At 47.1% G+C, this 26,500-nt stretch overlaps 1 protein-coding gene across 1 annotated transcript in view; it reads right to left on the bottom strand.

The window, feature by feature from the left end:
• Positions 1-26,500, bottom strand: part of LOC140359321 (radixin-like) — a 51,696-nt gene that overhangs the window by 24,570 nt on the left and 626 nt on the right. Inside the window, exons 2-8 of the mRNA XM_072444188.1 lie at positions 23,156-23,239; positions 17,578-17,673; positions 17,124-17,246; positions 9,167-9,318; positions 1,499-1,582; positions 1,262-1,408; positions 208-304 (exon numbers count right to left, since the gene is read on the bottom strand). Coding sequence (XP_072300289.1) covers positions 208-304; positions 1,262-1,408; positions 1,499-1,582; positions 9,167-9,318; positions 17,124-17,246; positions 17,578-17,673; positions 23,156-23,239 — 783 coding nt within the window. The remainder of the gene's footprint in view (positions 1-207; positions 305-1,261; positions 1,409-1,498; positions 1,583-9,166; positions 9,319-17,123; positions 17,247-17,577; positions 17,674-23,155; positions 23,240-26,500) is intronic.

Below are 26,500 nucleotides of genomic sequence, written 5' to 3'. Positions count from 1 at the left end.
CCGCCCCCACACACAGTCCTGCCCCGCCCCCACACAGTCCTGCCCCACCCCCACAAAGTCCTGCCCCGCCCACACACAGCCCTGCCCCACCCACACACAGCACTGCCCCGCCCTCACACAGTCCTGCCCCACCCCCACACAGCCCTGCCCCGCCCCCACACAGCCCTGCCCCGCCCCCACCTGTAGACAGCTTTGCACATGTCTCACCGGAGCCTTCTTGTCGATGGGTTTGATGACAAACTTCTTATCTGTGAAAGAGATCTTCCTGATCTCACTCCAGGGAAAACCGATCTTAGGAGACAACCTGGAAGGAACGTGTGGGTTGGTTTAGTGTTCAGGTGAAGGCTCCGGAACCAGACCCTAGAGCGCTTCAGTCCAATGACAGCCGCTCATTTGTAACATGTCTCGGCAGAGGACAGCTCCAATATCCTTTTATCTTTCAGAACCAAATCTATGACTTATTTACTTCTGATTTACAGAGTTTGATGTTTTTGCAAAAATCTGCGCTGTTGCCCAAGCCTGGTCTTATTTTAGTTATCTCGCTTTTGCTTGTAAGATGCAATATATATATATATATATATATATATATATATATATATATATATATATATATATATATATATATATATATATATATATATATATATATATATATATATATATATATATAACATATGGTTGTTCTGTCAAATCTGTGGAAACATGACCTGCCTCCCTCATGAAATGCATAGAACGTAAAGTAAAGGTAGTGCTATTCAATGAGTCTAGATACATTGTACTTCATGTTTCATGATGCTGTGGCCACAGGACCAAACAAGACGTGGATCTATTCAAATATCTGGACAGGTATTGCTGGCTTAAACTTGTCAAGAGTCGGCCCCAGGGGCCGGTCCTTTGGAACAGCAGGAAAAACTGCTGCTGGTGGTGGAGTGGTTAAGGCGGCAGCACACATGCCGAGCTCCATGTGTCCCAGCTCCAACAATATACTGCATGTCCTCCCTTCTCACTCATCCCCCATTTCACGCTGTCCTGTCTAATGAAGCCTACGGGCCAAAAGACGGGGACCCATAGAGCGCACTGTAAAAACTCTTTGTGGTTGACAGGATGCAGCTTTCACAAAGGACGAATTAGGTCAAAAATCCTCTAGTGTAGAAGGCTTAACAGAGGAATCAAGGGGTCATTTTGATGCCAATAGTAATGATGGTGGTGACAGCAGTAGTATGGTCGTTAGTATTAGTAGTATTAGTAGTAGTAGCAGTACTTGTCTGCTTGCTCGTAGATGTTGAGCCCCAGTGAGTCCACTCCTAACCACAGCTCGGTGCCCTTCTTGTTCTTGATCTGGAAGTAGTTGACACCGTACATCTCCAGGTCCTGCGCGATCTTCAGGTACTCCATCACAGCGTCCTCCCTGAGAGGACATACACTGCAGTAGCACACACAGTAGTACACACAGTAGTACACACAGTAGTACACGCAGTAGCACATGTGCAGTACTCACTGAAGCAGGGCCGTGTGCTCCATGTGCCACTTCTGGATCCTCTCCTCCCACTGCTCTTTGGTGAGTTTGTGCTGCTCCAGGACTCTGCGCACACAACACACAACACACAACACACAACACACAACCTGTTTCAAGAGGATACACTGAGCTTACAAAAGTACATGAGGAGGGCTAGTGAAATCACAATACTAAGGTTAAGGTAGTGAAATATTTGACCGATCCTTCAAAGCCGCTCGGGGAACCAGACTTGGCTCTGCACACGCCTCCTGCAGCTCTGGAGGATCCCGAGGTGGGAACATCCAGGAGGCGTCAGGAACAGATCAACTGACTCTCGACACGAAGGAGCAGCGGCTCTACTCCAAGCTCCTCCTTTGTGACTGAGCTCCTCCCGCCCCGTGGAGCAGGGCTGAGATGACACAGTCAGCACTGACTAAGTGCGTTTACGAGCAAAGGAAAAAAACGAATCATTGCTTTAATCCGATACAATGTGTGTATCTTCGTGTGCGTGTGAACACATTACTCCCAGAGAAATCGGCGTTCCAAATCTCCGATTGAGACGCCCAGATTATGAGATTGCGTAATCGGACTGAGACAAGACAAGTGTTACCAGCCCGGCCCTTTAAGAGAGAGAGGGGGGCATTGTGGGTAACCGGAAGTGTGCTGCGCATTTTCTGTGTGTCTGACGCCGCTGCTCCGTACGTCCTGCATTTCGTGAATACCAAATATAATTGTGTTGCAACGAGTATTATGCTCAGCCTCTGTAACACGGTCAGGAGTCTACTGGGCACGACTGGACACGACTGGGCACGACTGGGCATGACTGGGCACGACTGGACACGACTGTGCACGACTGGGCACGACTGGGCACGACTGGACACGACTGGGCACGACTGGGCATGACTGGGCACGACTGGACACGACTGTGCACGACTGTGCACGACTGGGCACGACTGGGCACGACTGGACACGACTGGGCACGACTGGACACGACTGGACACGACTGGACACGACTGTGCACGACTGGGCACGACTGTGCACGACTGGGCACGACTGGACACGACTGGGCAGAGAAAGAAAGTAACACAAGACTTGTGCGCATGCTCCACGACCCACGCTGACCTATGACCCCGGAACCATACAAGGAAGAACACAACCACATTCACTCACTCAAGAACTAACGCAGACGTCACATACGAGATGAACGAAGCTGTGACTGCTCTGGTTCTAAAATGCGCATGACAGTTGTTTATATGAGACGCAAAAGGTCGACCGGAATGGGGGGGCGTATTAGTCCGACGAAACACGCATATCGCCACCTAGTGTTAGGAGGACGACACATTCTTGTCTGAAATTCGACTTTCTCGTCTGCCTCGTCTGCCTCGTCTGCATTTATACAGGACAAGGACAGAGCTGGTGCAAGACCAAAACCGAATTTGATAAAAAACGTTTTTTCCTTTGCACGTGAACGCACTGACTGAGATCAGACTCGGCTGATGTCCCAGTGCATGTCCCAGTGCATGTCCCAGTGCTCTGGTCATACAGGGACCAGACAGATCTGAGCTAAACTGGCCATAATGGGCCGTTAGGTCATTTCTTTTCAATTTATATTGGAAAAAAAAATCTGGAATTTGGAAATTCTCAAACAGACAAGAACACATTGAGAATATATTTACTATGATGTGCTGATATATTACAATTTACATTTTGACACGTAGACCCAAAAGAATAATATACGACTAGAATAGATTTTATGCGGATGATTCCCCCCCAAAAAGTCAAGGTCGTGCTCTTGACAGGTCGTGCTCTTGACAGGTCGTGCTCTTGACAGGTCGTGCTCTTGACAGGTCGTACTCTTGACAGGTCGTGCTCTTGACAGGTCGTACTCTTGACACGAGGTAATAAAACAGAGCGGCTCAGAGAAGAGCGGGGGAGGGGCAAAGGACTGAAGTGAGAAGAGCCTAATATCCAGGAGCTGCTGTGGTCCACACGAGCACGAAGGGAACAGGAGACAGGACGAGGACACGGCGGCCTGTCCATCCAGCACAGACCAGTCCAGCTGGACATTAGGGACAGTAGAGTGCAAAAGTTTTGAGATATGAATAAAAGACATTGTTGAACACCTCAGCCTGAGAGCAAAAGACGTTGCTGTAGAAGCTGAAGGCCCTGAACAGTCACTCATGCTCAGCAGACTTAAAAGATGAAGCAACCTTTCGGTCACATTCTGGAGATGGAGGATGAGAGAGACTTTTGACCTCAAGTGAGTCAGAACTATCATAATTAGCATGGGTGGGAGTGGCCTATTCACGAGGAGCCCAGAGTGTGATGACGGGAGCTGCAGAAGGTCAAGGGTCACGAAGAGTGGAGCATGAGTCCAGGACATACAAGCGATTACACGAGCTCCAAATGGACTGCTCAAGTGCACCGGGCATGGGAAGGAGAGGCCAGGTGGAGCTGTGAGAAGCATGAAGCGCCAGGTGGAGCAGTGAGAACCATGAAGCGCCAGGTGGAGCTGTGAGAAGCATGAAGCGCCAGGTGGAGCTGTGAGAAGCATGAAGCGCCAGGTGGACATGAAGCGCCAGGTGGAGCAGTGAGAAGCATGAAGCGCCAGGTGGAGCAGTGAGAACCATGAAGCGCCAGGTGGAGCTGTGAGAAGCATGAAGCGCCAGGTGGAGCAGTGAGAAGCATGAAGCGCCAGGTGGAGCTGTGAGAAGCATGAAGCGCCAGGTGGACATGAAGCGCCAGGTGGAGCAGTGAGAAGCATGAAGCGCCAGGTGGAGCTGTGAGAAGCATGAAGCGCCAGGTGGAGCAGTGAGAAGCATGAAGCGCCAGGTGGAGCTGTGAGAAGCATGAAGCGCCAGGTGGAGCAGTGAGAAGCATGAAGCGCCAGGTGGAGCTGTGAGAAGCATGAAGGGCCAGGTGGAGCTGTGAGAAGCATGAAGCGCCAGGTGGAGCTGTGAGAAGCATGAAGCGCCAGGTGGAGCAGTGAGAACCATGAAGGGCCAGGTGGAGCTGTGAGAAGCATGAAGCGCCAGGTGGAGCTGTGAGAAGCATGAAGCGCCAGGTGGAGCAGTGAGAAGCATGAAGCGCCAGGTGGAGCTGTGAGAAGCAGGAAGTGCCAGGTGGAGCTGTGAGAAGCATGAAGTGCCAGGTGGAGCTGTGAGAAGCAGGAAGTGCCAGGTGGAGCTGTGAGAAGCATGAAGCGCCAGGTGAAGCAGTGAGAACCATGAAGGGCCAGGTGGAGCAGTGAGAACCATGAAGGGCCAGGTGGAGCTGTGAGAAGCATGAAGCGCCAGGTGGAGCTGTGAGAAGCATGAAGTGCCAGGTGGAGCTGTGAGAAGCATGAAGCGCCAGGTGGAGCAGTGAGAAGCATGAAGCGCCAGGTGGAGCTGTGAGAAGCAGGAAGTGCCAGGTGGAGCTGTGAGAAGCATGAAGTGCCAGGTGGAGCTGTGAGAAGCAGGAAGTGCCAGGTGGAGCTGTGAGAAGCATGAAGCGCCAGGTGGAGCTATGAGAAGCATGAAGCGCCAGGTGGAGCAGTGAGAAGCATGAAGTGCCAGGTGGAGCTGTGAGAAGCAGGAAGTGCCAGGTGGAGCTGTGAGAAGCAGGAAGTGCCAGGTGGAGCTGTGAGAAGCATGAAGCGCCAGGTGGAGCAGTGAGAAGCATGAAGTGCCAGGTGGAGCTGTGAGAAGCATGAAGCGCCAGGTGGAGCTGTGAGAAGCAGGAAGTGCCAGGTGGAGCTGTGAGAAGCATGAAGTGCCAGGTGGAGCTGTGAGAAGCAGGAAGTGCCAGGTGGAGCTGTGAGAAGCATGAAGCGCCAGGTGGAGCTATGAGAAGCATGAAGCGCCAGGTGGAGCAGTGAGAAGCATGAAGTGCCAGGTGGAGCTGTGAGAAGCATGAAGTGCCAGGTGGAGCTGTGAGAAGCAGGAAGTGCCAGGTGGAGCTGTGAGAAGCATGAAGCGCCAGGTGGAGCTGTGAGAGTGCCAGGTGGAGCTGTGAGAAGCATGAAGCGCCAGGTGGAGCTGTGCGAAGCATGAAGTGCCAGGTGGAGCAGCAGGCGTGGTGCCTGGTTGAGTGGAGGCATGAGAAGCGTGGTGGAGAAGCACCGGGTGCAGACCACCTCAGCGAGCTGCTCGGTGTAGGTCCCGGGAGGACAAAAAGGTCATCAGAATTGGACATGACGATGGACATGAGTGCAACACAAACACAGGTGCAGGTGTGTGGCAGGTGCAGGTGTGTGGCAGGTGCAGGTGTGTGGCAGGTGCAGGTGTGTGGCAGGTGCAGGTGTGTGGCAGGTGCAGTCTTCAGCTCTATGTCAGTCTGAATGAGAAGTTCTTTATCTGGCGGTTTACTCACATTTAATTCACTTTATTATTCAGAACGTTTGAGTTCAGAATGTGACTGAAAGTTAATTAAAGATGTGTTTGGTGTCAGTAATCATGAACGTTTCATCTCAAAATAATTGTGGGACTAAAAGTTGATGTAAATTGCAGATGAGTGACTTTAACTCGTATAAGTCCAGGATTTATCCGACTGCGTCATTTTTGTTACAGGAAAATTGAATGTCATAAGACCTTTTCATTGGATGGTTGTATATTTTTTAATTCTTCTGTCATGTTGAGTCCTATTATATTTATTATTATTATATTGTTTGTAGTTAAAAACATACTGCACAGAAGACAAATGAATTTAACACTTGAGTTCTATTATTTCTCATTGTAAATCTAACGTTTGTACAGAGCAAATAGTCCAAATATCATTCATTTCATTTTTCTAAATATAAACAATTCATGTTAAGCTTGTGTTGTGTCACTGATGAGAAGCTTTGATAGTTGTAGCAGACTTTATAATAAATCAATGGAGCGTGACAAACTATGTCACTAAAAAGGATTCACAAACATTTGTCTGAATGTGTCGAGTGAAGAGTGTAGAATACTGAGACCTATGAACACTGTTCATCTGTTTCACTGTCGCCCTCCAGGAAACTGCTGCTGCTGCTGTGATTTTGGGCGTTACAAAACATTGAATTGAATTGATTACATTTAGATCAGGTATTGATGATTATAGAATACTTAAAACAACCAAACAAGGACCTGTCCAATCTGTGACTTCCCTGGTTCTCTACGGAATATTTTGAGGGAAAAAGCTCAAACAAAGTCATAGTTTAAATTATAGACTCAATCTCTGTTTGGACCATGACCTGCTCTAAAGACAAATTCAAATTCTCATATAATATAATATACTTATATAATATACTTATATTTGCTATAGAACCATATCATCCAAACAGAGCTCTTCGCTCTCAGAATGCCGGCCTTCTGGTGGTGCCAAGAGTCTCTAAAAGTACTGTAGGAGGTAGAGCGTTTAGCTACCAAGCTCCTGTGTTATGGAATCAGCTCCCGACCCATGTTAAATATGCTGACACAGTCTCTTCATTTAAGTCCAGGCTTAAAACGTTCCTCTTTGAAATCGCTTATGGTCAGACTAGTTAGGAACAGAAACATAAACCCACAGCTTCAGCTACGCTGCCCTAGGAGTAACTGTGCTGGGGGAAGTATGACAGCTTGAGCACTATCCTCTTCTTCTTCTGACTACTTATGCTATCAAACAATATTTATTTTTTGATTCCACTTGCAAACTGTTCACCGCCTTCTTTTCTTTCTCTCACTCCTGAGGACCTGTGGACCCAGATGCCCCTCCCCTGGTGAAGTGGTCCCTGCCCTGTGTGGACGGTCCCTCATCTGCCTGAAGAGTGGGTCCAGTTCGCCTCAGTCGGTCCCTCTTCTGCCTGAAGAGTGGGTCCAGCTCGCCTCCGACGGTCCCTCATCTGCCTGAAGAGTGGGTCCAGCTCGCCTCCGACGGTCCCTCATCTGCCTGAAGAGTGGCTCCAGTTCGCCTCAGTCGGTCCCTCTTCTGCCTGAAGAGTGGGTCCAGCTCGCCTCAGTCGGTCCCTCTTCTGCCTGAAGAGTGGGTCCAGCTCGCCTCAGTCGGTCCCTCATCTGCCTGAAGAGTGGGTCCAGCTCGCCTCAGTCGGTCCCTCTTCTGCCTGAAGAGTGGGTCCAGCTCGACTCAGACGGTCCCTCATCTGCCTGAAGAGTGGGTCCAGCTCGCCTCCGACGGTCCCTCATCTGCCTGAAGAGTGGGTCCAGCTCGCCTCAGTCGGTCCCTCATCTGCCTGAAGAGTGGGTCCAGCTCGCCTCCGACGGTCCCTCATCTGCCTGAAGAGTGGGTCCAGCTCGCCTCAGTCGGTCCCTCTTCTGCCTGAAGAGTGGGTCCAGCTCGCCTCAGTCGGTCCCTCTTCTGCCTGAAGAGTGGGTCCAGCTCGACTCAGACGGTCCTTCTTCTGCCTGAAGAGTGGGTCCAGCTCCAGTCTCCTCGTGTCCGTCTGTCCGTCTGTGAGAGTCGGATCTCTCCTTCACTGGAACTCCTCCAGGTTTCTACGCTTTTTTCCCAAAGGTTTTTTTTTGTAGTTTTTCCTGGCCGAGAAGGAGAGTCTAAGGACAGAGGACCCTGGGACATCGTCCCTCGCCACCACAGACATTGTCTGACTCCATCGCCACCACAGACATTGTTGATTCATTTCTCCCTGTGGCCCTCAGAGGCAACTGTTGTTGTGATTTTGGGCCTTACAAAAATAAATTGATTTGATTTGATTTGATATTTAATTTTGACACAGCAGGGACACAGTTTTCACAGGAACTGCACAAACATCATGAAGATAACTTACCTACAGATGCCCCAAGTTCTAGAGAGTAGAATACGCCAAAAACTCCACCAAAATATGGCAGTTATGTCATGAGGCATCAGCGATGACTCCCTGAGGCCTCTGTGTGAGGAGTACCTCTGTGGGAGGAGTACCTCTGTGGGAGGAGTACCTCTGTGTGAGGAGTACCTCTGTGGGAGGAGTAGCTCTGTGTGAGGAGTACCTCTGTGGGAGGAGTACCTCTGTGGGAGGAGTACGTCTGTGTGAGGAGTACCTCTGTGTGAGGAGTACCTCTGTGGGAGGAGTACCTCTGTGGGAGGAGTACCTCTGTGGGAGGAGTAGCTCTGTGTGAGGAGTAGCTCTGTGTGAGGAGTACCTCTGTGGGAGGAGTAGCTCTGTGTGAGGAGTACCTCTGTGGGAGGAGTACCTCTGTGGGAGGAGTACCTCTGTGTGAGGAGTACCTCTGTGGGAGGAGTAGCTCTGTGTGAGGAGTACCTCTGTGTGAGGAGTACCTCTGTGGGAGGAGTACCTCTGTGTGAGGAGTACCTCTGTGGGAGGAGTACCTCTGTGGGAGGAGTAGCTCTGTGTGAGGAGTACCTCTGTGTGAGGAGTACCTCTGTGGGAGGAGTACCTCTGTGTGAGGAGTACCTCTGTGGGAGGAGTACCTCTGTGTGAGGAGTACCTCTGTGGGAGGAGTAGCTCTGTGTGAGGAGTACCTCTGTGGGAGGAGTACCTCTGTGGGAGGAGTAGCTCTGTGTGAGGAGTACCTCTGTGTGAGGAGTACCTCTGTGGGAGGAGTACCTCTGTGGGAGGAGTAGCTCTGTGTGAGGAGTACCTCTGTGTGAGGAGTACCTCTGTGGGAGGAGTAGCTCTGTGTGAGGAGTACCTCTGTGTGAGGAGTACCTCTGTGGGAGGAGTACCTCTGTGTGAGGAGTACCTCTGTGGGAGGAGTACCTCTGTGTGAGGAGTACCTCTGTGGGAGGAGCCGCTCTGAGCTCAGGTAGCCCGGGCGGTGAGCGTCCTTGTTGTAGTCTGCGTACTTGGCCTGCACGGCGTACGAGGCCAGCAGCACGGCCGTCTCCGGGGGGCAGTAGTTGTCATCGTTCAGGATGGCCTCCTTCACCTGCACAGGCTCACGGTCAGATCTACGGCTCACGGTCAGATCTAAGGCTCACGGTCAGATCTGCGGCTCACAGTCAGATCTACGGCTCACGGTCAGATCTACGGCTCACGGTCAGATCTGCGGCTCACAGTCAGATCTACGGCTCACGGTCAGATCTACGGCTCACGGTCAGATCTGCGGCTCACAGTCAGATCTACAGCTCACTGTCAGATCCGCGGCTCACAGTCTGCGGCTCACAGTCAGATCTGCGGCTCACAGTTAGATCTGCGGCTCACAGTCAGATCTGCGGCTCACAGTCAGATCTACAGCTCACTGTCAGATCCGCGGCTCACAGTCTGCGGCTCACAGTCAGATCTGCGGCTCACAGTTAGATCTGCGGCTCACGGTCAGATCTGCGGCTCACGGTCAGATCTGCGGCTCACGGTCAGATCTACGGCTCACGGTCAGATCTACGGCTCACGGTCAGATCTGCGGCTCACAGTCAGATCTGCGGCTCACAGTCAGATCTACAGCTCACTGTCAGATCCGCGGCTCACAGTCTGCGGCTCACAGTCAGATCTGCGGCTCACAGTTAGATCTGCGGCTCACAGTCAGATCTGCGGCTCACAGTCAGAGATCTGCGGCTCACAGTCAGATCTGCGGCTCACAGTCAGATCTACGGCTCACGGTCAGATCTGCGGCTCACGGTCAGATCTGCGGCTCACGGTCAGATCTGCGGCTCACGGTCAGATCTGCGGCTCACGGTCAGATCTGCGGCTCACTGTCAGACCTGCGGCTCACAGTCAGACCTGCGGCTCACAGTCAGACCTGCGGCTCACAGTCAGATCTGCGGCTCACAGTCAGATCTGCGGCTCACAGTCAGATCTGCGGCTCACAGTCAGATCTACAGCTCACTGTCAGATCCGCGGCTCACAGTCAGATCTGCGGCTCACAGTCAGATCTGCGGCTCACAGTCAGATCTGCGGCTCACAGTCAGATCTGCGGCTCACAGTCAGAGATCTGCGGCTCACAGTCAGATCTGCGGCTCACAGTCAGATCTGCGGCTCACGGTCAGATCTGCGGCTCACGGTCAGATCTGCGGCTCACGGTCAGATCTGCGGCTCACGGTCAGATCTGCGGCTCACGGTCAGACCTGCGGCTCACAGTCAGATCTGCGGCTCACAGTCAGATCTGCGGCTCACAGTCAGATCTGCGGCTCACGGTCAGATCTGCGGCTCACGGTCAGATCTGCGGCTCACGGTCAGATCTGCGGCTCACGGTCAGATCTGCGGCTCACGGTCAGATCTGCGGCTCACGGTCAGATCTGCGGCTCACAGTCAGATCTGCGGCTCAAGGTCAGATCTGCGGCTCACGGCCAGACCTGCGGCTCACAGTCAGATCTGCGGCTCACAGTCAGATCTGCGGCTCACAGTCAGATCTGCGGCTCACGGTCAGATCTGCGGCTCACGGTCAGATCTGCGGCTCACGGTCAGATCTGCGGCTCACGGTCAGATCTGCGGCTCAAGGTCAGATCTGCGGCTCACGGTCAGATCTGCGGCTCACGGTCAGATCTGCGGCTCACGGTCAGATCTGCGGCTCACGGTCAGATCTGCGGCTCACGGTCAGATCTGCGGCTCACGGTCAGATCTGCGGCTCACGGTCAGATCTGCGGCTCACGGTCAGATCTGCGGCTCACGGTCAGATCTGCGGCTCACAGTCAGACCTGCGGCTCACAGTCAGACCTGCGGCTCACAGTCAGATCTGCGGCTCACAGTCAGATCTGCGGCTCACAGTCAGATCTGCGGCTCACAGTCAGATCTGCGGCTCACAGTCAGATCTGCGGCTCACAGTCAGATCTGCGGCTCACAGTTAGATCTGCGGCTCACAGTCAGATCTGCGGCTCACAGTCAGAGATCTGCGGCTCACAGTCAGATCTGCGGCTCACAGTCAGATCTGCGGCTCACAGTCAGATCTGCGGCTCACAGTCAGATCTGCGGCTCACAGTCAGATCTGCGGCTCACGGTCAGATCTGCGGCTCACGGTCAGATCTGCGGCTCAAGGTCAGATCTGCGGCTCACGGCCAGACCTGCGGCTCACAGTCAGATCTGCGGCTCACAGTCAGACCTGCGGCTCACAGTCAGATCTGCGGCTCACAGTCAGATCTGCGGCTCACAGTCAGATTTGCGGCTCACGGTCTGCGGCTCACAGTCAGATCTGCAGTGGGACTAGTACTGGAGGATAACAATGAGAACGTGTTCCCCAGGTCAGATTGTGAGAGATTGTTTCACTGTGTCTGGCTTTGAATGAACAGCACTTCTAAGAATACACTTACTTACAGTTTCCTACAGTGAGTAAACCATTACTGGAAAAAGTCTGGATATGAACATTATAATATCATCACAATCGGTGTCTCACATGGAAGACCAAACAGAAATGTAGAAATGCTACTTTCCCCTTCACAAGCCTGGTACAAATCACGACTCAAAGTGCAGGAACTATTAAAAGGCTTAAGGTATAAAAGTGCAGGGCGTGTCTTCATGTTGTCTGCACTGAAATGGAAAAAAGACTCACGATTGATGTGGTTCCCTCAGTTTTGAGTCTTTTAGCAGTTTCATGCAAAAAAACAATGCATTTAAAGACGCAATGGACGATTTTTTGGCGATTTGAGAACGCAGGCGGAAGTGCGCATGCCACTCCCCCGTGCACATGCCACTCCCCCGTGCACGTGCCACTCCCCCGTGCACATGCCACTCCCCCGTGCACATGCCACTCCCCCGTGCACATGCCACTCCCCCGTGTGGACTGATACAACACACACGTGCGTTTGTTTATTAGCGCAACGGAGCGCATCGCATCTCTCGTCTCCCGTAGATTTCTGTCCACTTCTGCGTCAGCTCGAACTGTCTTTCTCCGTCTTCATTTTGCCCCGTACACTGAGGGAACTATATTATGATAGATCCATGCGCTTAGGCACGCGGAAACGTGGGGACGAGCCTGACGCAGCTGCAGGTGAGCGGTAGGTGCGTTTTATGATTGATACGTGGCAGGACAAATGATTTATCCACGCCACGAGGAAATATGATAAAAAAAATTGCTGAAAAAAATCGTCCATTCCACCTTTAAGCAAAAGGGCTTGAACTTCAATATATTGTGACGGCCTAAAATATAAGCATGAAACTTAAGAACAATATCACAATCTTTCAGTTATTGATAGGAAAGAGTACTGAAGTAAAAGTACAACTGCAGGACTAAACTCAATTATTACAAGGAATAGAATGTAAGATTTTGGTGTTAAATGTCATAAACAAATGTCACAACAAACCCACCCAAACGTCCATGTGGTCCACACTCTGTCAAATGTAATTGTTTCAATATTGCAAATGTCCAATATATAATTGTTGGTGCAGTTTGTGTCATACATTTTGATGTGGGGCTGTTTTGCTGGCAATGGAACTGGTGCTTTACCGAGAGTAAATGGGGTCATGAAAAGGAGGATTACCTGCAAATTCTTCAAGAAAATCTCAAATCATCCGCCCGGCAGTTGCATCTTGGGCGCAGTTCCAACAGGACAATGACCCACACACACATCAAAAGCCAACAAATGTAACTGAACTGCACCAATTCTGTCACGAGAAGTGGTCAAAGATTCAACCAGAAGCTCGTGGATGGAAACCAAAAGCGCCTGATTGAAGTGAAAATGGCCAAAGGACATTTAACCAAATATTAGCATTACTGTATGTATATTGTTGACCCGGCAGATACGATCACTTTTTCAGTCATAAAAGTCATAAAAATATGAAACTTCATGAATGTTTTTCGTGACAAAGACGTATTAGTTCCAATCAGTCAGAGAAACAACTGGAAACTCAAGAGAGCCATGACATTATGTTCTTCACCTGTAAATACTTTCCCACTCTTCATTTTCCCATTTATTTTTGATGGATATAGTTGAATCAATTGTCCAGATTATGAATGCATTTATTTATTTGAGATAAGTTCAGATTTGAATGCCTTAATGAAAATGTCCATCAGAGGGTTATGATGATTATTGCTTAGTTTCATTTCTTTATAATAACTACTTCTGTGTAAATACCTGTAAAAGTCCTGTTCCTCCAAGTCAAAGGATTCTTTCAACTGTTTTTCATGTACATTTCTTTTACAATCTGGTGAAAAACTTTTATACTTTTTGTTAAAAAACTTGAATCTGTTCTGTTCGGTGCAAAACTTTAATTATAAGCCAACCAGCTTCAGATGTTAACATTTGGTTATATGTTTTGATTTTTTCTTTGCAAGTTGTAAGCACAGATTTTACCAAAGGATTCTCAACTTCCTCCAAATGAGAGTTTGTCATCTGCACAGGAACCTCAGGCACAACATTAACCTCAACGGCTTTCCATTGAACTTCAAGGTGCCATAACATGCTTTTTTTCACGTTTCGTAGTCTATCCTAAGTGTATAATTGATAATAATAAGGGTTGTGCAACACCCTTAACATAATAGTTAAGAAATATCACCCAGACCTTGGACCCCCTTACCAACCCGGAAATGTAGACGGCTTGGTTTGATATTCGCCCCCACCCTCGTGAAGAGCCATCTGGCTCCCCCGCCCAACCCGTGACGTAGTCTCAGCGAGAGCGTGTGTGCCCCGCCCACCCGTGACGTAGCCCCACAGCTGTCTGCTCCGCGATGCGCCGCTCCCGCCGCGCGAATGAGTGAGAAACGATAGAACTTCAGATCAACACTACGTTGAGACTGTATAAATCTGGTGTTTATTCTACAGCGTGCGCAGAATAGATATATATATAGATCTAAATATATGTATGTATATGTATATATATATATATATATAAAAGTCTTATGTCCATCGCGCTCTTATTTCCTGGTTTTTCGGTATCGGATAGAACTTCTCTCCGTTTATTGTCCCGGTTGCTGCATCAACTTCCACATAAACCTTCACCATTGTGATAATAGTAAAGAGTGCAATATCATTATTGAAGTTTTGAGCCTCTTTGAACCGTGTTTCGTCGTAAATCGAAGCAGAAAAACTCCGGGGCTTGTAGGGAGACAGCAGCGCGGAGCCGGGGGGAAGGGGGCGGGTGGAGAGGGGGAGGGGGGTGATGACGCGTGCCTGTGGTTATGACACGGTCTTGTAGACACCCCCCCGTCAGGTTGGAGATTGGAGGAAAGGAGATAGTCTGTACTAAAGCTAAAAACTGCGGGAATCAATCAAAAAAACACTCTGGACATATATGAAGCACAAATAGCAATGTAAGAAGGTTAAAAGCTCTGAAAAGTCGATTTTGCATGTTATGGGATCTTTCATATTCTGGGTGATATGAAGCTCAATTCTGCCCCAACCTCGTTTTTCCTTTGATAATTGTTGTGTTTTGAAATGGATACAAGGTTTTTTGTCTTGCTCTACAAATCTTTAGATTGTTTTATTCCACTCATCGAACAGACGGTTGGGGATGGAAATGGGAAGTCTAGAAGAGATTGAGACACCTGAGCAAAACAAATCCTTTTTTATAGTTTCAATTTTTCTTACCGACTTAAGTATGGCATACGAGTCAGTTTTTCAAGGCTGTCTCGGCTTTATTAGACAGGAAAGACAGAGAAGCACAAGTCTGGGCTGGTTGTTAGCTGCTCTGATCTCAGCTCTCACTGACCTCAATGACAGCTCTTGTAAAGTTATGTCCTCTGTCCTGTCCGTCCTCTGCAGGCTCTGGTGATCCCGCTGGTGACTGGACTCCCCGCTGGTGCTGCGCTTTAGCCAAGGGCCCGGGGCCAAAGATGGCGGTCCATTCAAGTCAATGGCAACTGCTCATTAGCACATGATAAACTAATAGATCCATGGCTTTAGCTTTGTTTGCTTGTGGGGATGTTTTCTTCTTCTTTTGGAGGTTAATAGCAGCTGGCAAACTTGAAAAAGTGCACTTCTGCCACGTGCTGTAGTGAATATGTTAGCTCTAGGTGCTCATACCAACACAAAAATGAAAAGAAAAGCAAAACAAAACCATATACATAGTTCATTATCTCCCCTCTGATCAGTTTCGATCACTAACGTTCTCCTTAAGCGCGTCGTCTGGAGCTTCCCCAGTGTCCTCCACCTTTAGGACTCTGTGGCAGCATCAAGGACCATGTCATTCTGTCCAACTTCCTCTTCAGGCCAACTGAGCAATTAAGAATTATAGTAATAAATGCCAGATTGATAAAGCTCTCTTTTCTTCTTTCCCCATTCACCGTTCTGACTCTATTCACAGCTTCAGAATGCAAGATTTCAGTTTCTTTCCTGAGATTATCAATCTGACCTTCCATTTTTTGTCTTGGACAGACCAGCACGTTGGCTCTCCCTCATGGATTGTGGGGATGTCGATTGTGGGGAGAGTCCTTCACTTTTGATTGTTTAGTTCCCAAAGCCTCGCTTGCCTTTTCTGGGTTTAGTCTTCTCTTCCAGCGTCCTGCTGCTCAGTTTGTGGGTGAAAAGGAGATTTGAAACTAGCGTAACTAGTCAGTCTAGTCATAACCGGAACTCCCATGTTGATTTATTCTTAATGACAAAATCATTGACCAAGTTGTTGATGTTATAATTTGGTGTTTTGGTTCAAGATGATTCTCCAATCAGAACGCAGAATGAGCCTCACATGAGACTTTGTGTTGACAGTTTTGAAGCTGAAATCCAGTGTGTTTAAACCTGTACTTTGCCCTCTCTGTGATCTGAAGTCCAGGCCCTGCACCAAACATGAAGAGCAAGGATAAGGCTCTGCAACACAGGCTCGTCTGGGCAGTGCTTCCAAAGAGCCACTCGCTGGATCTAAAGCTCTTTTTAAAAGTGCATTCATAAAATGTGAATGGGTGGCATGAAATAAATGTACTACTTAATGATCATATCAATCCCAATAAAACCTTTTAGTTTCAATTCCAATACACTTAACACAAAAAAGTAGTCCCTTCCCCTTAGCTTATGGAGCTCAACAGTCCCACCCACTTCGCAGTTCGCTAGAGTTCTGGAAGTCAATTTCATACATTTTTGCCATTTTCAAGTTTTGAAGAATTCAAATATTAAGATTTCAAAGGCGCGGCGGAGGCTAAGCAGCTCTTGACACGGTGTGAATAAACTGACATGTGATTTGTGAGGATCCCCAAACCCCCCTTATGTCCTCATTTAAAGGACACATATTATGCATGTTCTGTTGTTCTTGTCCTTTAAGCCTGCTAGTGTACCTTTGCTTTGGCATCTTAAATTTTACAACTTAAAATGATGTATGTGCTGAAAAATACTCGTCAGGCATTTCCCACATCAGGAACTGAGCTAGAGCGCCATTTGTTGGCAACTGGGGAAATTACACTGGGGAGATAAACAAAGCTAGTTGGCCCCAATATGCTAATGTAAAGGCAGTGTGCTGCTTAACCATGCAGAAGATCTTGAAGCTCTAATTTTGATGTCCCAGTCTGTTTTTTCAAGTGTCTTTGAGACTCAGAGGGAGATTACTTACGAAACAGGGTTTATCAAACGAGCGAGAAGGAAGATCAATACAACTCCAGCAATGTTTTTGAAGAGGAAACAATGATAAAACTTGGTTAAAAGAGAGAAAAAGTCAATTAAGTATAATATGTGTCCTTTAAGAAAATATAGCTCCACTAGCTTCTGCCTTGTCTAGCTTTATCTTATTATATTCCATTGTTATATTTATTCATTAAAACACGTTATGTCATTTGTTGTGCCACAACCAAAATCTTGCTTTCACCACAACCTTTTGATAGAATTCGTTGAAAGATTTGAATATCTGAATACTTGTACTTGATGATGCTAATCCTCCCGAGCTCACCTGGAGGAAGAAGAGCTTCTGTGTGATCTCCTGGATGAGCTCCTCTGACACATCCTCAGGGAAGAACTTGACCCTGAACTTGAACTGCAGCGGATTCTCCTTCTTCACGTCCTGCTGCGTCAACTGCACGCAAGCGCACCGCAGGGCCACCAGGGGGAGACACACCACATGAATGCACACACTATCTACTCTAAAAGAGCCAGGATTTTACTACACATCATGTATTTTCAAAAACTGATATCTTTGTTTTCTTTTTGACATCATTGTCTACACATTTGGAAAATTGTAGTTGAGGGGATTTGCTCAAGATATGACAATAATATTTGTATTAAACGACATCATAGCTGACTAGTCGACTACTAAAATAATAGTTAGTTGCAGCGCTACGATAACTGTAAATGTGTTTGGATGATTCAGATAGTGCTGCAGAGCTGGTGAGGTGAAGCTCACAGACCTTCTTGTTGTTCTTTAGCCAGGTGATGTAGCCTTTACTGTCCATGTACTGCAGCCCGAAGAACCACATCTCCCTCAAGCCCACCGTCCTCACCACCTGCAACACACAGCAGCATGTTACACAGCAAAAGTAGTAAGACACACGTGATTCAAATGCATTTTTAAATTTATTTTAAAAAAAATAATATGAATAGTGTTGTCACAATTTCTTAATTCAAAATAAAGCCATAAGAAATGTCAACGATGCAACTTCTAAGATGATGGCTGCCTAATTCGGACATGTCTGTCTGGCTGCCACTCAAAGATAAAGATGGCAGTTATGTACTGGTCAAAGGAACTATTAATGGAAGTGTGTTTACTTTGATAAATGTACATTCTCCACCAGGAGGCGCTCTCACTTTTTATACTGAGGTTTTGGAGCTTATTGCAAACTACTCTGAGGGAACCCTTGTCTGTGGCGGTGACAGGAAGTTACATGTTCAGCCGACATTGGATGTCTCAAGCTCACAAACTGGTAAATCTATAAATAATGAAATGCATAATGTAGGGTTGATCGATATCTGGAGAGAGATGAATCCTAATGTTTAACAAAACACATTTTCCCCACCCACATTAGAGCTTTACAAGAATAGACTACTTTTTATTTTCCCAGAGGCAGACGCAGGCGTAATAGATCCAAGTGATCACGCTCCAGTTTACATCACCGTAGAACTGGAACAGAAACAAAAATCACACTTTGGAGATTTAATGCTTGTCTGACTCAATAACCCACAATTTGTAAAAATGATGACAAAGGACATTGAGACGTTTGTAGAAGAAAACGATATTGGTGAAGTTTCTTCACCAATTCTCTGAGATGCAGTAAAGGCAGTTTTGAGAGGCAGGGTAATTGCTGTCGCCTCAGCCTAAAAGAAACTAAAGCTGTTGAAAGCTAAATATGCCAAAAACAAGGATCCTCAATGCTACAGGAAATGAAAAAGACAAGACATTAATGACCTGAACTCACGGGTAAAAGAAGCTCTTCACCAAACAAAGAATTATGAAAGCGGTGCCAAATTTGCAAAATGATTAACTTGGAAGCTTGGAAGAAAACAACAGGTGGAAAGAACTATTTTTAAAATGCGCAGAATAATGTAATTTTAACCAAACAAGACCAGAAACAATCAGCATTTAAATCCTTCTACAAAAAAACTTTCACTAAAAATCAGGAAACAAAGAAGAAGAAATACAGTCTTTTTGGGACAATCTCAATTTACCCGCCAACAAAAAATTAGGGGCTGAATAAACAACGACTGAAATTCAAAGTGCAATCAAAAGAGTAAAAAAGAATAAATCTCCGGGAGTGACGGGTTCGCCTCAGAGTGGCATAAAGACACACTTACTCGATTATCAAAGTGAACTATTGTATATACAGCTGAATTATGTCCAAAGAATGGCACAAATACTCCCAAGTTTAATTCACAACGATCAGACAGGATTTATTACAACGACAAACATAAAATAACATAAGATGATTCTTACACATAATGAACCATACGCAAAAACAACCAAATAAAGCTGTAATAAGAAGTCTGGATGCAGGAAACACTTTTGATTCTTAGCTGGCCTTATTTATTTAAAATAGATAATTTAATAATAATATCAAGGCTCTAACGATGACGATCAACATCAAGAATTTAAATGAATGGTCACTTGACAGACTCACTGACTTTGGGAAGAGGAGTGAGACAGGGCTGAGCTTGGTCCCTCCTTTTGTTCGCTTTGTACTTGGAACCATTGGCCCAATATATGAGACAAGCTGAAACTATTTTTGGTGCTGGGACAGAGCATAAAATGTCTGCTATGCAGATGATGTCCTACTATGTTTAACCAAATCAGAAATATCCATGTGATGCATTTCCTTCATGATATTGGTCCATTGTCTGGATAGAAATTAAAAGAACAAAAAACTTAAATTCCCTCTCACTGGCGACCGCTTCTGTCCTTTAGAAAGACTTAGCCCTTTAAATGGCAAACGGAGTCCCTTAAATATTTAGGTGTGGCCCTTAATAAAGAACTATCAACAATCTTAGAGAAAAACTCCTTTTTTCTCCACTGTGAAGAAAGATCTTGAAAAATGGACGCTTATCCCAGACTTGAGTTTAAGTCAAAGTATTGAAATCATAAAAATAAATGTTTGGCCCAGTTCCCATCCCCAACCGGCTGTTTGATGAGTGGAATAAAACAATCTCAAGATTTGTATGACAAGGGGGGAAACCTCGAATCTGATTTAAAACTCTACAATTATCAAAAGAAAAAGGAGGTTGGGAATTGCCTTGTCTGAAAATTACTTATATTGAGATTAATATTGTGTCAGGGGTTTTCGTACAGGCCTCACTGACAAATGAAAGACGGTTGAGCCATTTGGAGGAAGTTAAGAATCCCTGGGTAAAATCTGTGTTTACAACATGGAAGGAGCTGATCAACAATAGAACCAGATCATCCAAACAGAGCTCTTCGCTCTCAGAATGCTGGCTTTCTGGTGGTCTCAAGAGTATCTAAAAGTACTGTAGGAGGTAGAGCCTTCTGGTGGTCTCAAGAGTCTCTAAAAGTACTGTAGGAGGTAGAGCCTTCTGGTTGTCTCAAGAGTCTCTAAAAGCACAGTAGGAGGTAGAGCCTTCTGGTGGTCCCAAGAGTCTCTAAAAGCACAGTAGGAGGTAGAGCCTTCTGGTGGTCTTCAGAGTCTCTAAAAGTACAGTAGGAGGTAGAGCCTTCTGGTGGTCCCAAGAGTCTCTAAAAGTACAGTAGGAGGTAGAGCCTTCTGGTGGTCTCAAGAGTCTCTAAAAGTACTGTAGGAGGTAGAGCCTTCTGGTTGTCTCAAGAGTCTCTAAAAGCACAGTAGGAGGTAGAGCCTTCTGGTGGTCCCAAGAGTCTCTAAAAGCACAGTAGGAGGTAGAGCCTTCTGGTGGTCTTCAGAGTCTCTAAAAGTACAGTAGGAGGTAGAGCCTTCTGGTTGTCTCAAGAGTCTCTAAAAGCACAGTAGGAGGTAGAGCCTTCTGGTGGTCCCAAGAGTCTCTAAAAGCGCAGTAGGAGGTAGAGCCTTCTGGTGGTCCCAAGAGTCTCTAAAAGCACAGTAGGAGGTAGAGCCTTCTGGTGGTCCCAAGAGTCTCTAAAAGCACAGTAGGAGGTAGAGCCTTCTGGTGGTCTTCAGAGTCTCTAAAAGTACAGTAGGAGGTAGAGCCTTCTGGTTGTCTCAAGAGTCTCTAAAAGTACAGTAGGAGGTAGAGCCTTCTGGTGGTCCCAAGAGTCTCTAAAAGTACAGTAGGAGGTAGAGCCTTCTGGTGGTCCCAAGAGTCTCTAAAAGTACTGTAGGAGGTAGAGCCTTCTGGTTGTCTCAAGAGTCTCTAAAAGCACAGTAGGAGGTAGAGCCTTCTGGTGGTCCCAAGAGTCTCTAAAAGCACAGTAGGAGGTAGAGCCTTCTGGTGGTCTTCAGAGTCTCTAAAAGTACAGTAGGAGGTAGAGCCTTCTGGTTGTCTCAAGAGTCTCTAAAAGCACAGTAGGAGGTAGAGCCTTCTGGTGGTCCCAAGAGTCTCTAAAAGCGCAGTAGGAGGTAGAGCCTTCTGGTGGTCCCAAGAGTCTCTAAAAGCACAGTAGGAGGTAGAGCCTTCTGGTGGTCCCAAGAGTCTCTAAAAGCACAGTAGGAGGTAGAGCTCCTGTGTTATGGAATCAACTCCTGTCCATGTAAAAGAGGCGACACAGTCTCTTCATTTAAGTCCAGGCTTAAAACGTTCCTCTTTGAAATCACTTATGGTCAGGCCAGTTAGGAACAGAAACATAAACCCACAGCTTTAGCTACGCTGCCCTAGGAGTAACTATGCTGGGGGAAGTATGACAGCTTGAGCATTATCCTCTGCTTCTGACTTATTCTATCAAACAATATTTAATATTTAATTTTACTGCTCTGTTCATTGTCTTTTCTTCTTCTCCCACTTCCCCGTCGGGACTGGGACAGGCACATCGATGACCTTTGGCCCCCTCATGCTCCTCGACTCCCTGGAGAAACGGTCTCTACTCCATATGCATGCTGGGACATTGCCAAGTCCCTATGAACTTTGTTTAATCTGTTTTTCACTGTCGCCCCTTGAGGAAACTGCTGATGTGATTTTGGGCATTACAAAATAAATTTCATTGAAATTGAATTTTGGCGGCAAAAGGCCATGACAAAAAAATGGTTGAAACAAACATCACCAACGATCGAAGACATTGTAACATCAGAAGAAAGGAAAAACAAAGATTCGGACTCAATTTGGAAATGGACACATTTTATCAACCTGAACTCTATGGGACAATGGAAGTTGATGTCTGTTTGTATTATATATATATATATATATATATATATATATATATATATATATATATATATATATATATATATATATATATATATATATATATATATATATATATATATATATATATATATATGAGTGAGCAGTGTGAGCAGTGTGAACAGTGTGAACAGTGTGAGCAGAGTGAGCAGTGTGAGCAGAGTGAGCAGAGTGAGCAGAGTGAGCAGAGTGAACAGTGTCAGCAGAGTGAGCAGTGTGAGCAGAGTGAGCAGAGTGAGCAGAGTGAACAGTGTCAGCAGAGTGAGCAGAGTGAGCAGAGTGAACAGTGTCAGCAGAGTGAGCAGAGTGAACAGTGTCAGCAGAGTGAGCAGTGTGAACAGTGTGAGCAGAGTGAGCAGTGTGAGCAGTGTGAGCAGTGTGAGCAGAGTGAGCAGAGTGAGCAGAGTGAGCAGAGTGAGCAGTGTGAGCAGTGTGAGCAGAGTGAGCAGAGTGAGCAGTGTGAGCAGTGTGAGCAGTGTGAGCAGAGTGAGCAGAGTGAGCAGAGTGAGCAGTGTGAGCAGTGTGAGCAGAGTGAGCAGAGTGAGCAGTGTGAGCAGTGTGAGCAGTGTGAGCAGTGTGAGAAGAGTGAACAGAGTGAGCAGAGTGAGCAGAGTGAGCAGTGTGAGCAGTGTGAGCAGTGTGAGCAGAGTGAGCAGAGTGAGCAGTGTGAACAGTGTGAGCAGAGTGAGCAGTGTGAACAGTGTGAGCAGAGTGAGCAGAGTGAGCAGAGTGAGCAGTGTGAGCAGTGTGAGCAGAGTGAGCAGTGTGAGCAGTGTGAGCAGTGTGAGCAGTGTGAGCAGTGTGAGCAGAGTGAGCAGAGTGAGCAGAGTGAGCAGAGTGAGCAGTGTGAACAGTGTGAACAGTGTGAGCAGAGTGAGCAGAGTGAGCAGAGTGAGCAGAGTGAGCAGTGTGAACAGTGTGAGCAGTGTGAGCAGAGTGAGCAGTGTGAGCAGTGTGAGCAGAGTGAGCAGAGTGAGCAGAGTGAGCAGTGTGAGCAGTGTGAACAGTGTGAGCAGAGTGAACAGTGTGAGCAGAGTGAGCAGAGTGAGCAGTGTGAGCAGTGTGAGCAGATTGAGCAGAGTGAGCAGAGTGAGCAGTGTGAGCAGTGTGAGCAGATTGAGCAGAGTGAGCAGAGTGAGCAGTGTGAGCAGTGTGAGCAGATTGAGCAGAGTGAGCAGAGTGAGCAGTGTGAGCAGTGTGGACTTGCCTCACCTGGTCGAAGAGCTGCTTCCCTGTGGCATTGGGCTGGATGGCAAACTCCAGCTCCGCGTCCATCGTGGTCACACGCACATTCAGCTGAAACACAACATCTGCATCAAAACTCTGCATCTGCAGATCAGAAAAACAGTGGTTCAGCAAAAATATACGTATCAAAGTCACTAGATACATTCAGAGACTCATTTTAACGGTTCACCAAAGATCAGCACAAATCAAAATCATTTAATCTGTCAAAGCTGAGTCCGGCCCACAGTCTGAGTCACATCTTTACAGATGTGTAACTTTTCAACCGTGTAACTTTTCATGGACTGAAGCAGGAAATAGACCCGTCTATTTCCTGCTTCAGTCCTTGAATTGATATTGTTTTTGCATTGCAGTCTCCATGGAGACCAGCAGGTGGCGTACCTTCCAGACGTGTCATCCAGAACAAACACACCCGCTCTCTAATTACCTCCACTCACTTGGATCATTTTCATTACACAAATGAAAAGTTGCTGTTGAAATATTAAACGGTGCTATGCTGGGAACGTGCCCCCCTTGCCCCACCCACTACCCTCTCCGCCCGGGCCCCTGGGGGACTTCCTCTTTGGAAAGCAACATGTGCCAAATGCAGCAGGCTTCAATAATTCAGGAGTGCTCTGCTCCCATCCACACACACCTTCACACAGTGGGACAGGGCAGGACAGAGCGGGACAGTGCGGGACAGAGCAGGACAGAGCGGGACAGAGAGGTGGGTTCTGGTTGTCTGTAGGACTATTTTCAGGCAAATGTTGGCCCATGCAGAACATGCCATAATATTAGATTTTTTCGAGCTCAGAAGCTCACGAGGACACGAGGACACGAGGACACAAGGACACGAGTACACAAGGACACGAGGACACGAGTACACAAGGACACGAGGACACAAGGACACGAGTACACAAGGACACGAGTACACGAGTACACGAGGACACGAGTACACGAGGACACGAGTACACGAGGACACGAGGACACGAGGACACGAGTACACGAGGACACGAGTACACGAGTACACAAGGACACGAGGACACGCGGACACGAGTACACAAGGACACGAGTACACGAGGACACGCGGACACGAGTACACAAGGACACGAGTACACGAGGACACGAGGACACAAGGACACGAGTACACAAGGACACGAGGACACGAGTACACGAGTACACAAGGACACGAGGACACGCGGACACGAGTACACAAGGACACGAGTACACGAGGACACGCGGACACGAGTACACAAGGACACGAGTACACGAGGACACGAGGACACGAGTACACAAGGACACGAGTACACGAGGACACGAGGACACGAGTACACAAGGACACGAGTACACGAGGACACGAGGACCTCCTACACTCCAGTCAGAAGAGTTTGACAGACACGGGCCAACAGAAGAAATGCATATCAGAATCACCATGGAATAAGAAAGACTGCACTGTACATTTTATAATACACTGAGATTCTGTTGTTTGTCAAGTCCATTCGAGCTCTTTGTGATGCTTCACACGTGCGACCTTTAACCCCTGAAATACAGGTTGGAGATGGGTGAAGTTTTAAAACTCATACTCTTTTAAAACTATTTATTATTATTAGGCACGAGCACCACAAGCTGCGAGAGGCTTATTAGTTCCGTAAGGCCGTGCGAAGCCTGCAAAAAGTGCGCACGAAATCGAGCGCGAAGCGCTCGCCCACTTCCAAACACTCACTAACTCCTCCTCCTCACGCCCCGTGCAGACTAATGTGGAGTAGGAAAATGGAACATTACCGTTGTAAACGGGCAAAGCCCGTGCAAAGCCCGTGCAAAAGTGCGCACTAAACGAGTGCTTTATGTGGGGATCCCCATATAAAGCACTCATTTGCGCTAAGTACCTCACGAACACGTTCCATCTCTTGCATGTTCCGTGCATATAAGCATGTAATGCAAAAATGTAACATTATTACTGTATAGAGGGCCAAAAACACAAAGTGGGCGGAGCCCACTCAAAATTAACATAAGTACCCGTCAGTGACCAGGGACCCACACCATGAGGTAGGAAAGCGCGAGTGCTTTCCGAAAATGTATAGTTTATGATATTCGAGAAATGGGAAATCGGAATTCTATTCTTTCTTCTTCTCGGGACCAATCCCCCTATTTTTCACCCAGTGAACATTGACGAAAAGTCACAAAAATGTTCACACCTCTAAAAATCGTGCCTCGCTACATTCTGGCTTTATCCTTTTTCTAAAATTAAATAAATTGGCTCGTCAGCGCCCCCAAATGTACCAAAAATGCATTGAGAGATGGGAAATGACCCAAAAAAAATCTGATCGTAGAATCATGAAATTTGGCGCAGAGGTAGATGGTGACAAGAGAAGTAAAAAATATTACTACGGCAACGCCGTCCGCCCAACCAAATGTCGGCCATATTGGTTCTAAAATGGCTAGGCATGACTCTGTAGTTTTTCCAAATATCATACTTTTACGAACTCCTCCCAGGGCGTTGGCTCTAAAAAGCTGAAATTTGGTGAAAATGCTACTGAGGAGTGGGACATCAAAAGTTATTCAAATGACTTTGACCCTGTCACGGTCTCTGAGCGGCGAAGCCGCAAACTTTAGCTAGAATTTCAGAAATTTCCCAAATTTTAAATTTGCTGCCGTTTGTGCAGATAAAGTCCAAATTGCGTCAAATTACAAAAAGTTGTTAAACTCTTTGCCCTAACCCTACTTGAAGGGAAATACATTAATTTGGCGCCACAGCGCCCCCTACAGATTTTATATGGAGGGTAAAATGTTTAGTTTTGAGAAATTTTACGAAATTTGACACAAAATTCAATTTTGGCCCCATCAAAAAAGTCAATGAGACCCATGTCATAATTGTTACGGCGTTGCCGTGGCGATGACAAAAACATCCCATGTTATTCCAATGGGTAAATCGCTAGATCTCTGAAATTTGAACATGCTTATACTTTATACTTTGCCCTATTAACCTGAAATTTGGTGAGACTCATCTTCAGGACCATCAAAAGTTATCCACATTTTTATTCAAAGAGTCACGGTGTCTGTGCGGCAAAGCCGCACATTTTGCCAAAAATTCAAAATAGAATTGCTTTTTGATGGTAAAAAGGGGAGAAGATGTGACAGTGTCACAGATTCAGCAGGAGGTGAAAAGAAAAATAAATAAATAAAAGGAAAACAATTGGGGAGCGTTAGCGCCCCCTCCTCTGGCGGCGTGGCAAGGGCCGCTCATTGCCGCTTGCGGCTATATTTATAATAATTATTAGTTTATTTGGTGAACATACATGACACACATGCTATACCACAGTTTGTAGACATGGACTC

The sequence above is a fragment of the Eucyclogobius newberryi genome, unplaced genomic scaffold, assembly GCF_026437365.1.
Source record: "Eucyclogobius newberryi isolate DKJ021-1_F unplaced genomic scaffold, fEucNew1.0.hap1 SCAF_14, whole genome shotgun sequence".
Taxonomy (NCBI): domain Eukaryota; kingdom Metazoa; phylum Chordata; class Actinopteri; order Gobiiformes; family Gobiidae; genus Eucyclogobius; species Eucyclogobius newberryi.
Note: the sequence above shows the minus strand (reverse complement) of the source record. Positions and strands in the feature narration are given on the sequence as shown.